At 42.5% G+C, this 13,528-nt stretch overlaps 1 protein-coding gene across 2 annotated transcripts in view; it reads right to left on the minus strand.

Moving 5' to 3' along the window:
- TENT4B (terminal nucleotidyltransferase 4B) overlaps positions 1 to 13,528 on the minus strand; it is a 143,803-nt gene that overhangs the window by 97,471 nt on the left and 32,804 nt on the right. The window contains exons 2-3 of one of the 2 annotated variants that reach the window (XM_030204355.1): positions 10,238 to 10,283; positions 9,190 to 9,313 (exon numbers count right to left, since the gene is read on the minus strand). In XM_030204355.1, coding sequence (XP_030060215.1) covers positions 9,190 to 9,297 — 108 coding nt within the window. In that variant the 5' untranslated portion in view covers positions 9,298 to 9,313; positions 10,238 to 10,283. The remainder of the gene's footprint in view (positions 1 to 9,189; positions 9,314 to 10,237; positions 10,284 to 13,528) is intronic. The other variant, XM_030204354.1, reaches the window with a different exon arrangement.

Here is a 13,528-nt window from a genome sequence, read left to right on the forward strand (position 1 = left end):
CTCCATTCTTTTTATCTTGCTGCACCATATACCGGGAATAGACTTCCTGAGCCGGTATGTCAAGCTCCATCTCTGGCTGTCTTCAAATCTAAGTTAAAAGCCCACCTTTTTTTGATGCTGCTTTTAACTCCTAACCCTTATTCACCTGTTCAGAACCCTTATTTTATCATCCTCACTTTAATATTCCCTTATCTCTTATTAGTCCTGTTTGTCTGTCCTAATTAGATTGTAAGCTCTGTCGAGCAGGGACTGTCTCTTCATGTTCAAGCGTACAGCGCTGCATACGTCTAAGTAGCACTATAGAAATGATAAGTAGTAGTAGTAGTAGTATCACCTTGGCCAGCTGGCAGCACAGAAGGGAAAGGATGCCGCGGAATAATATCACTTGTGGCCTGATGAGGTATCCTATTTAGCTGCTGCCAGACTGTCACGAAACACCTAGCCACCCGCCTGGCCACTTGAGGGTCTATCCCCAGCACAGCTCAGGTCAGCCTTCACCTGCCGCTTGTACGCCACACTAGCACCCTTCTCCCACTGACTGGGTCACAACCGCCTCTGGGTAAGTCTCCTGTTCTCAAATTATCCCCAGTGATTTCTAGGTTACTGGGGCCACGCTTCAAGTGGTCCCACAGTTTCCAGAAAACACTCACAGACCAAACACACAAACCACCAGGATTCTTTATCAGTCCAGACAGAGAGGCAATAAACTAAATACTGTTATTGCCATTTAAAAAAAATCAAACAGTGGAACAAAATGGTGCAGCAAAAAATAACAGGTAACTGAAATGTGGATCAAATTATAACACTAAACATCTGCATACTTCCTATAAAGTACCTGGGGAGATCAGGACATATACTGCTGTTCACCAGTTATCAAATATAACTGGGCTTCAGCAAAGAGCTCTCCTTCTCTCTTCTCCCGGGCTGAAACTGAAGCAACAACCAGCAACAACTACTGGGTAATCTCAAACTCAGGCCAATCAAAGCCCAGTCAAGTTTTAAAAGTATACTGCTCACAGTACTGTAGATTCACTGAGTGAAACTAAAAGAGGGTATGCATTTTTCTATAACAGCTTTAACATAAAACACACAACACCTGCAGGTCAAATTAGAGAAATGAACTTCAGGAGTTAATAAAGGCAATTTTACAGGTTTAACATACTGTTCTGTCACACAGACAAAACAAATAAGCATGAGCCTATTCACCTGTGACTGCGGGACAGAAGTGCTTCTAGGGGTGAAACCTTAGGCAAGATTAATCCAGAGTTCTTGGCTTGTAAAATGAAAAAAAACAGGCACCCTTATGGGTATACAGGGTTGCAACAAAAGCGCCATGCATCGTTCACCCCAGACACAGACATGCTGCTGTTCACAAGTAAAAGGACTGCCTGAACACAGCCAAAACCAAGGAGCCGGTGGCAGTAGCGTGATCCCTGCCAGAGACCCCAGGAAAAGCCAGAAAGGCAAAAAGTGCTATACGCAATAGGAGCCAGTCCAAGGATACTAGCGCATGGGTGAAAGGCAAACGTGGTCTGGGCCATGACTTGCCACCCCAAGCCTATCAGCGTATGACGCTCCACAGAAGGGTAGAAGGGAACCCTAGACGCTGGACCAAGGCAGGGAAAGTAGGCTCCAGAGAAATAAATGCCTTGTGAATGCAATTCTTTAATTTCCTTAACAGAATGGCTGTGACATGCAGACCCTACACGATCCTTATAGTACCACTGGCACACACACACCCTATACCAGGCCCATAGGGCAAGAAGCACCAATAGAAAACCGAAAGAACACTCATAAATAAATCATAAGGGGAGGGTGGGAAACTCAAACATCCAAAAAGAGAAAATGTGTCTCCAGATCGCAAGTCATGGAGGTCCCTGGCAGAGGTTGTAAAGCTCGTCAGCATCCATGAGTAATCCGTCCGGGCCCAAAACCGTGGCAGACTCCTGTTTCCAACTCGACTAAGCATTGCGTGGCACAGTACACCGGACAAAGCTGGGCCGCAAGGTCAACCGCTACAAGAGCGAAGTTAAAGGGCTAGAAGTCAGGATGATACACACACCAGGACTCAAAAATGCACCAAGTTCTAACATAATTCAGAGAAGTGGACTGACGCCACGAGCGCAGCATACTGACCATCACATTTGCCAATAACCTTTCTTTCTCAACTGAGCCCTTCAACAGTCAAGCTGTAAGACAAAATCGAGCCGGATCAGGATGAACTACTGGACCCTGAACTAGAAGGCTGGGAGACCCCAGCAGTTTCAGAATCCTGAGCTGTAACCTGGCCGCAGACCAGTGGGACAAGAGAGAATGCTGAAGCGGTCTCATAAGCGCTCTGGCCCAAGGAACTACATCTATCACCACTGCCATAGAACCCAGGACCTGAAGATAATCCTTTGCATATGGGATTGTGGTCCTGAGGAGAGAACGAATCTGATCTTGAAACTTGAGGATCCTGCACTGTGGAAGTCACACACACACACCTAAAGAATATCGAAGGACACGCCTCAAATAGTCCAGAGACTGAGTTGGCAACAACAGCTCTTGAGAGGATTTATCACCCTATTCAAAGGGTTCAATGGGTGAGAAACTATATCCAAAAACTGTCAATGCAACCCGGCCCACCCTGGGTCCAAAAATGCCTTAGGGCCGAAACTTTTTTTTTTTTTTTTTTTTAATGTCAGTAATGGATAACACTCACTAGGGCACACAATGAAGTAGCTAAAAATAAAAAAAAATAAAGAAAAGCTGTAAAAAAACAGCACAAAAATCCACAAGAGAAGGTACCATGAAAAGAACCTCTGAAGCTTTTGCATGTTGCTACTTTTAAATGCATTATTGGCGAAAAAAAATGTAAGGTCTTCTGTTGGTGCATGTTTTCTACAGAGTCAAGCCAAAGCCTCACACAGTGGCACTAAGAAGTGTGACTAGGGGTTGCAGAGCCAATCTCTTAGCTCAACCAGGTACAGTCTCGAGACTGTGAGATGAGAGCGGCCGTTAGGCTCGACCACGCTGTGTGACCATGGCCAGCGGAGCAGGGAGCTAGGCAGGGACAGGAGCACTGTTAGCATGACGTACCATCTGTTGAAGGTAGAGAAAAATACTGGATTGTTCCAAGGAGCACCTCTGCTTATGCTGGTGATTTCACTGGCAAAATTCAGTTTTCTCTACCTCCACCTGCTGGCAGGAAGGGATAAAACCCATTTATGAAGAACAGAGAATCTGACACTAAGAAAACAGTGATTTAATTTGTCCTCAATGTGCTTTTCCCTCCAAGAGTGATCATTACCTTTCTTCTTTTTCTCTGGCTTTGTCCCCTTGTTGGCAGAACTCTTATGATTTTTTTGCTTCACAATATGTTATCTGATTAATTGATATGATATCAATAGCCCATTTGCAGCAGGGTTACTCTGAGTTCTATAAGAAGTTTAAGGTCTATGCCTTCTGCCTGGCCTTTCCTGAGTACGTATTTTTGTTTTTTATGCCATATTCCTCATTGTTTATTATGTATGTTGATTGCACAAGCAAACTAACGTGGTAGACATTGAGCACAACCCTGTGCTCAAGGCCCCACACCATGATGAGTAATTTTGTCACTCTCATCCAGGCACACGTAGGATGGTAGAGAAGCAGGCTGAACAGGGAAGGCAATATGGGATAGACACCTTGGGTGGGGGTAGGAAGGGGGAGCAGGAAAGTGGAGAGGAGTTGCTGGACACCATATGGCTGGGGGAGGGGAGGACTAGGAAAGAGAAGGAGATATTATGGTCTATTAGGGGGTGGGGATGCAAGCACGGCTGAAAGTTTGCATAGGAGTCATTCCGTGTCAAGTGGACCAATTTTAAAGGTCGTCCCCACCTCACCATCTCATATTTTGATGAAATTTGGTACATAGTTTCTTTATGATAAAAAACTAAGCTGTGCAAAACTTTAGTTCAAAAGACTAAAAATTGGAGGTTCTAGGGGACCTCAAGTAAAGGGTTGCAAAATGTTGCCTGAGCAAAAATGACATTTTGGGCCAACTTCCAGAAGCTGTAAAACTGGAAGTTTTAGTAGTACAAGGGGGATATTTGGAGAACCTGCACTACTTTTAGGGCTTAATGAACTGGCAAAACCCCATGTTCCTAGTCCTCTTACTTTTTGAATGGTTTAGGCTCAAACTTTGCCAAAAAAACCGGCAAAAATCAATTTACAGCGATGTTGAGGCTGCTGTAGTTTCTAAACTAGTTGGCCTTTCAGGTTGATTTTTGGTAGGTGTACTAAATGCACGGCTGTAATGAGGCATTCCAATTTGCAGCACTTTCCTTCAAGTGGTTGAAAAATTATAAGCGTTCAAAGTTGGTATAAAAAGCATTTTTGCCCATTTTGGGCTATCTTTGATGCCCTTGATCTCCAGTGGGACAGCTTCAATATTCTTTCTTTTAGCACCATTAGAAAGAACAGATTTCCTTCTATCAGAATATGTAGTTTTCAATTTGGAGTCTCTCCATATAAGGATTGCAAAAAAAAGTGTTTTTTGGCCAGTATTGTTGAATGATAGATGAAACGGATATAGGGCCCATCAATGTTTCTAATTGCTGTATAAGTCACTCAGTTGCTTTAAGCATGCGTTGGTCCATGGTGGCTATGCCACTACCAATTCAATAGGAAGTGGCAACCTCATCGCCAAGAGGTCACGCCCGATAGCAAGGCAAGTCCAGCCACTTGGCACAGGTTCCCAAGCCTGAAGGTGGGCATCTTACTTGAGGTTCCCAAGCCTCATTTGGTTGTCTTTGCCTAGTTTCTCAAGCCTAATGGGGGTGTCTTAATGGTTCCCAAGTAAAACCTCAGTGCTGAAGTGACAAGAATTTTTCACTGATAAGTTTCACTGCTGTTTCTGGAAATGTATACTGTCGTCCAAGTGTGTAGTTGCTGGTACTGGAAGAACTGTTAGAATATGCTGTTCAGAAATCCAACAAGAATCTCTTCTGCTAGGCCAATGAAATGATCGTGCAGGCCCGCATGGATGCATAAAGTTGACCAAGGCATCATGTTCTTCAAATGATGTGTCACAGACATTGCCAATCCACCATTTGTTGTCATAAACACAGGCAACATACTGCCCAGGCTGAAGTTGAGACACATTTATGCCAGGTACACTCACTGGGTCATCCGACTGACAAAGTTTGACAACAAATGAGGAGGAATCATTTGACATTCTACTGACTGAAATTTGGTTCAAGTCAATGGGAATAAACTGGTGATTTAGTTCCAGCAACTGTGGAAGCTTTACTGAATCTTTCCTCTTGTGCAGATCTTGAAGATTCAATTTCATCCTTGGAAACAAAAAAGAACTTGATTTTATTTATTTTTTGATCACAAAATTCAAACAAGCCTTGTGCTGTGAGAATTTGGCTATTTTTAGGTCGTTGCAAACTAGCCTGAGCAGCTAGTCGCTTTGTTGTACCACCTATGGCATCACATGGTGACTTGCCATGGCTTCTGCCAAAGAAATTCCACTGTGCACTTATTCCAAATTCTGTTTGATGATAGCACAAGTTGGCAAAGTTTTTGAAGTTCTTGTATTGTGCAGCTGAGCCATCACTAAAGTATGTTACATATTTTATTTCTCCAATTTTGCTTTTCAAGAACGCGATTAATTTTTCCAAGAATGCATGTACAGCAACTGCATCATGCCGCAAGCCGTCACTTATTATGCAAACACTTATGCACTGAATTTCACTTGAAGCATCACGGAAGTACCCAACAAATGGATGCAGTGTAGCTTGACTGTTTTCCCAGTGGAAACCTTGAACAGCATCTTGGACAATAAAGGAGTAGTTTTCAGCAAAGTCCAAGAGAACAACAATTTCACAAGGATTTAGGTTTTCTTTAAGTATTGTGTCTGATGTTTGGAAATGTAATGGTGAATTGACAGGTTTGAAACTTTCAATGCAAGCTCAGATACAAAATCATCAACATACATTTGTTTGGTCTCCAGTGTGGTGCAATCTGTATGAACCCATTGCTTAAACTCGATTGTTTCACCTGGGTCAGCATCAATGAACACTTCTGTCAGGTAATTTTCAAGCACATCTTTACCTGGACATATTTCACACCTGTGAAGCATGCATTCTTTGCATTCCAAATTGCACACAGTTTTAGCCATCAGTGCTTTGTAATCTTCGTTCAGCAGATGGCTTCCAGCAAGCATAAGCTTCACATTTTGATGAATGACACAAACACACACTGAATGCATACCAGATGAGCCAACAGTGACACACCATTTTGGCCTTAGCTCACAAAATTTTGAAAAAACCCACTTCTGGCCCATTTCGAGTACGATATGCAACATACATTTCTTTTAGATTGCTAAGCAGCAAGTGCTTTTGCATTTGAATTTTTTCAGTGCCAGTTCTGACAGAGACAAAATCTTTTTTCCCTAGGCATAGTCTACTGAATTCATCATCTTCAAAAAAAGCCAAGAATTTTTTTTTCTGTTTCTTCTGGTAAAACTTTACCTTTCTTCTTATCTGGTTTTGCCAGAATTCCACAAACTGATTTCAGATTTCTTGCTTTTTTAACCATTCTAGTTGAAACCATGAATTCTGAGGCAGTTCTTTGAATAGACCAGCTGTTTGGTGCTAAAGTTAGTATTTGCAGTTTTTCTGCATGATTTGCTGAAACTTGGACTTTGTTTTTCAACTCGTTTAGCAGGTCATCATAATCAGAACATTTGTCACATTTCTGACTGGTAGAATGTCTAAGCCACCAGCAACTGCAAGATGATGACTCTCAAAGTATTTTGCACTCGCCTGATTTTGCGCTTGGTGTAGCCTCGTACATCACGCTTGCTGACTTTTTTGAACTTTAATGGAGAAAAACCAAGAGATGTCAAACTTGTGTTCAACTTGCCAGAAATGTCACTGTGTTCATCATCTGCTGCTGTTGATGATGATAAAGAATCAGCAGCTCTGTTACTGACGTCTTTTCGACAAGATGGACAGTTTCTGACCCGGCACAAATATTTTGCTTGTTAAGGCCTTTAGCTGGGCTGCTAGTGTGTCATCCAGCACTCTTAAGCCCCTTTTTGCATTATGACCACCTTTGGAAAATGGGTTACAGCAGGTTCTTTGCAAAAATTCAAACTTTTTCAACAGTAAGGATTCATGATGAAGGCAAATAGTTGATCCAGCATAGAAAAGTTGACCAGAATGCTCTTGTAACAACTTCTGTTGATCAGGCAGAAGCTCTTCAATTAATTTCAAACCTTTATTTTTATTGTATGTCAGTAAATGACACTCTGATGTACTTGAACAGCCAACTGAGCAAAGTGGAAATTCATCTGATCTTTCTGGATCCATTGATGACCATTAGCATCAGGTCAACAAACGCGTTTATTCTTGCAATCAGGTTTTCAATGGGTAAAATTTTACTTCAGTCTAAAGTGATTAATATCTTCATTTGTGGCATTTAATTCAATATAAATGAGCCTGTCGGTGCAGGTGCGAGTTTCTTCAACAAGAAGTATGTATACAATGGTTTCCACCCTATTTTTTAGTTTACTTGAACACAGTTTTATAACATAATATTTAAAGAAAACTTCTTTAGCCAGTTAGACTTGGCCAATTATGATTGGTGAACCCTGTTGCAAGGCAGAATTGTTTGTTTCATTGCCCAATTGTATGCTTCTGGTACCTCCTGGCTCCTGAGTGTCTGTTGCTAGGCTTACTTTGATGCCTACAGTTCACTAAGAGGTCAAACTGTAGCAAGGGTGAAGAAACACCAGCAACAGACACTCAGACGCCTTGCAACAGGGTCCACCAATCATAATTGACCAAGTCGGTCATCCTGACTGCAGTTTTCTTTAAACCTGTCATGAAACCTGGCCTCATCCTTCCACATCCTAAAAAACATTCCTGTTTTTTAGTTTTCTTGAATACAGTTTTATAACATAATGTGTTCTTTATTTTAAAAAATTGGTGCTTTTTGAAAGAAGAATCACTTTTACTACACTTGTATCAAGGGTGTAGTGAAGAAATCACAGGCTGCTGCCCGCAAACATTTGAGGGCATTTTTGCAATCCTTATATGATGAGACTCCAAAATGAAAACTACATATTCTGATAGAAGGAAATCTGCTCTTTCTAATGGTGCTAAAAGAAAGAATATTGAAGCTGTCCCACTGGAGGTCAAGGGCATCAAAGATAGCCCAAAATGGGCAAAAATGCTTTTTATACCAACTTTGAACACTTATAATTTTTCAACCACTTGAAGGAAAGTGCTGCAAATTGGAATGCCTCATTACAGCCCTGCATTTAGTAAACCTACCAAAAATCAACCTGAAAGGCCAACTAGTTTAGAAACTACAGCAGCCTCAACATCGCTGTAAATTGATTTTTGCCGTTTTTTTGGCAACGTTTGAGCCTAAACCATTCAAAACGTAAGAGGACTAGGAACATGGGGTTTTGCCAGTTCATTAAGCCCTAAAAGTAGTGCAGGTTCTCCAAATATCCCCCTTGTACTACTAAAACGTCCAGTTTTACAGCTTCTGGAAGTTGGCCCAAAATGTCATTTTTGCTCAGGCGACATTTTGCAACCCTTTACTTGAGGTCCCCTAGAACCTCCAATTTTTAGTCTTTTGAACTAAAGTTTTGCACAGCTTAGTTTTTTATCATAAAGAAACTATGTACCAAATTTCATCAAAATCTGAGATGGTGAGGTGGGGACCCCTGGTCCACTTGACACGGAATGACTCATAGGGCAGATAGCCTTCAGCCAGCCCTGTTGTAGGTCTGAATATTAATATCCTGATCTTTCTCCTACCTTTCCAATTCCCTCCGCTTGCTGAACTTACATTGTTTTTATCTTCCCATGTTGGTCCCTCATTATTCAATGGCATGTCCCACCTTTTGATTTATTCTGCTAAACTGTTCTGCCATAGACCAGTCTCTGTACTGCATCTATCTCACCCACTGCCTCTCAATCACTCCAGCTGTTTGGGCACCCTTATCTGTCAGTTTCTCTTACATTTAGACTATAAAGTCTGTCAGTATACCATGTTCAAAGTAAGGTTTAACATAATAAATAGTAATTAGGCCTATATTTTAAATATTTTGGCTGTATACAAATGTTAATAAAAAGATGATCTCACTAACAATTTAAAACAAAAATAAATATAACTGAATTATTTCTTATTTCTACTTACATCTGCACTGGGCCACAGTTCCTTAATCACATTTTCTATCCTGTTCACCACTTCCATTCGCATTTTTTCTTCTTCAGTTCTGGGTGACATATACTTGTAAAAATCCATAATTTCTTCATGAAGTCTGAAAAAAGAAACAAAAGAAAAAAAACATCTGAATTGAAGCTCTGATGGCAGAAAGCTTCTATACAGAAAGGCAAATAAAATGGCACATCTCATCCATTAGAAACTGCAAACACTAACATCTCTGTCCAGAAAAAGCACTGGGATCATGATCTAAAGAGATGAAGGCCAAAGGTTATAATTATCTACGACATTCTCCTTCTAACCAATAAAAAGCTGGATGCAAGAAAATCAGACATGGTGAAGGAGAAAAGCACGAAAACAGCTTTGGTAATAGAGATATCAATGCCAAGTGCTTATTCTGCGAACCGTGTAGACAAAGAAAAAGATTCTCAAGTACAAAGACATCAGTCATAGACCAAGAAAATGAAGCGGAAAGAAACAGAAGAAGTTCTTTCCCATCTTGCTGGATGCCTCGGACAATTTCTAAGTACATCTTGTCCAAAATATTTCACCTTATGAATTCCAGAAGGAAGTTCTCTGGCACGATGCAAATATTACGGAAAGTATTAGTAGTACATTTGAGAGGATGAGATCATAGTCCACATACCCAAGCTTAAGAGTGTGGTTCATTACTGTCACGGTATGCACAAAACTAATTCCCCAAAATAGGATAGCAACAGTGTAACTACCATCCAACAGCAAATCCTTTTGCTTGCCATTTCATTTTTTTTTTCAGTATTAAGAAAAAAGGATCTCGTAAACCATCAAATGCCAACACACTCCCAGAAACACCACATATTCTCGAAGAGTATTCATGCAATGTTCATAAAGTTCACTAAAATGTTTAATTACAGCAACTACTTATGCTCAGCAAAGTCCAGTTATTCACAATTCTTTTACTAGGAAGTCCTTTTCTCCTGCCCAGTCGATGTCTTTGTTTTGCGAAATTCTACTCACTGCTTCAGGGACATTTATACCATACCTTTTAGGCTTCAGAAATCCAAAAATGGCAGAGATGGCATCCTTAACTACAAAGCAAAAAAGAAAGAACCAATCAGGGTTCCCCAATATTGGTTCAAAAGGAACCAATCAAATAAATTTATAGAACTACAGTCTAATCAACAGTATGTAATTTAAATATCCATTTTTGCTCCAAGCGTAACAAATCTCCCTCTATCCCCTCTCTTTATCAACTCTGGTATGTGACCTCAAGCAAAACATAAGGAGGAAAAAAAGTCATGTGGAATGCATAGATCATCCACTTCCGCTTATTTAAACAGTTCTTATGCTGCAAGATGGATCCTCAATTGACGGGTAGTCTTGACCTGCTAGACCTTATTGCATGGGCATAAAATCTCAAACACCTAGGAACAGTGAGGCCTTAACCTGAACAGCTGGGAGCTAGGCAAGGGACCAGATGCACCAACCCACACAACCTACCATCTACTGGAGATGGAGAAAATGATGAAATTATGCTTTACCAGATTAAATTCCTTTCCTTTAGTCAGCTGCACCATTCTGAACATGTGGATGTTACCCCCTCCTTAAAGAAGATGGGGACAGAGAAAAAGCTAGGCTTTTCCAGTGAACTCATCAGTATAACCTGCTATTGCTCCAGTAAGATCCAGTATACATCTGCCAGAGTAGCAGAAGGTCCCTTTGTAACACACCCATGCCCCCATCAACCACTGGAGCTGCGATAAGAGAGCATAACACCAGAGTGGCACTCGCTACCATGCATCTTTGAAAGTTAACACTAGAGAATGACACGGGGACAGGAATGGGAACAGAACCTGCTGGGACAGGGACAAACTTTGTCCCCGTGTCATTCTCTACTTTGAAGGATGTTAATGAATTGAACAGTTATCGAGTGATGCAGGTGATGGCCACAACTGGCAAAATTTGCATGGGGGATCTTGTACATTCCTGCCACCAGAGCATCTTTTAGAAGACATTTTCTATTACACGAAGAACCGTGGCAGACAGGAGAGCTAGACTGAATCCACAGATTTTAAAATTTTACTTTTTCTTTATTGTCCATGTGGGATGAGTCCAAGGAGAACTAGTGGGCAAGGGAAGACAAAGCCCCCCTGCCTCCAAGGACAGCTCTGTCAAAATCTGAGCGAGCCCTTGAGAGCACGTCTAACCTGTAATGATTCACAAAAGGAGTAAACTGATGACATCGCTGCCTTATGGATCTCCTCCAGAGTGACTTTCCAGGCCTCTACCCAAGAAGTTGCCTGAGCTCTTGTCGAATGAGCTTTTGAACACGGAGACACAGACTGATTTCTACAAATATAGGTGGCCTCTATGGCCGCCTGGCCCTCATGAGGGCCATGGAATAGAATAGAGATGATCAGACAAAATTCATTGGTCTCTTCCAAGTAACAAAGCAATGTCCTCTGGACATCTAGCTAAACTTGTAGCTTCTAAGCAGAGGATCTGATCCCTCCTCCGTAAAAGAGGGAAAACAGACCTCCTGGTTTGGGTAAAACAGCACCCAAGGTGATTTGATTTGCTTACTTTATTTATTTTTTGTCTATTAGATTGTAAGCTCTTTGAGCAGGGACTGTCTTTCTTCTATGTTTGTACAGCGCTGCGTATGCCTTGTAGCGCTATAGAAATGCTAAATAGTAGTAGTAGTAGATCACCTTGGGCAGAAAGGAAGGAACCATACGAATAGACACTGAATCTTCCGAAAGAGAGGAACAGATCGACAGGACAACACCTGCAACTCTGAGAACCTGCAGGCCGAAGTGACAGCCAAAGGAAGACTGTCTTTAGGGTAAGGTCCTTAATCAAGGCACATCGTAAGGGCTCAAAGGGAGCCCCGAAGAGCAAGCAAATAACCAAATTCAAGTCACAGAAAGGAAAAGTTGCATCAGAGGCCGCAAATGAGCGACCCCCCCTTCAAAAAACAGGCTACCTCTCCATGCGCTGAAAGGGAAAGGCTCTTCATTTTGCTGCAAAAGCTAGAAAGGGCGGTCACCTAACCTTTGATGTAATTCAGTGCTAGGTCCTGATCCAGCTCTTGCTGCACAGTAGCCAAAATATAAGGAATCTATGCCTTCCACAGAGACAGGACCTGCTCGGCACACCATTCTTCAAAAACCTTCCAAAACTGCACATAAGACAGTGAAGTAGACTTCTGGGACTTAAGCAAGGTGGAGAATAATGCAGACAAAAAGCTGTGCTTCGCTAAACACCGCTTTTCAAGGATCAGACTGTACTCCAGAAAGGATCCAGATCTTCCATTTCCACTGGGCCCCGATGCACAAGACCTTGGCCACTAGTGGTGGATTGGCCACCCGTAGGTGCACTAGATCCGCATACTATGACCAACGTGGCCAATCTGGAGCCCCCAAGAGGACACGATGAGGATAGCGCAATATTTAGTGCAAGAGCCAGCCATCACAGGCCATAGAGAAATGACTGTATGAGGCTCCTCCACCAGCAACAGCTGAACAAGGGCATCTATGCCCTGCGAGGCAGCCTCCATCCGGCAGCTGAAGAATTGCTTCGTCTTGGCACTGGAGTGTGTAGCCATCAAATCGAACACTGGCAGCCCTCAATGGTCCTGATTGAGCTGATCTCCGGCCCCAGCTCCCATTCTCTGGGTCCAACTGGGAGCAGCTGAGGAAGTCTGACTGCACTATCTTTGCTCGGTATATGTACTGCTGACACTACCTGTAGATGTTCTCTCTGCCCAGCGGCAGACACTCACAGTTTCCAATGCCACTGTCTGGCTCTGGGTACTGCCTTGTCTATGTAGGTCACTGCCATGGCATTGTCTGTCATCACCTAGACTGCCTTTCCCTAAAGCAGGGGATGAACTCCCATCATGGCCCGGTGCACCACCCAGGTCTCCAAGCAGTTGATAAGGCACAACGATACCAAGGAGGACCAAGTGCCCTGGTCACCCGGCCCATGCAATGTGCTACCCAGCCAAGGAGACTCACATTTGTGGTAACCACCACCCACTGAGGGGCTTCCACCAATGAGACACCCCAACTTCCTCAGAGGTGACCTGGACAGTCCCACTAGTCCAGACTGACAGAGGTAAGGGGTGCTCTAAATCTTTCAAGACTGGATTCCACTTGGACAACAGGGTTGACTAAAGAGGCCACATGTGCGCTCTCACCCAAGGTACCTCCAAAGTTGCCATCATAGAACCCAAGAGCTGCAGGTAGTCCCAAATCTTGGAAATCAGAAGCTCGCACAGTTTGTGTTTCTGAGCCTGTGGCTTCACAGATTGATTGCCCTGAAGGAAAAC

This window comes from Microcaecilia unicolor, chromosome 5, assembly GCF_901765095.1.
Source record: "Microcaecilia unicolor chromosome 5, aMicUni1.1, whole genome shotgun sequence".
In the NCBI taxonomy this organism is placed as follows: Eukaryota; Metazoa; Chordata; class Amphibia; order Gymnophiona; family Siphonopidae; genus Microcaecilia; species Microcaecilia unicolor.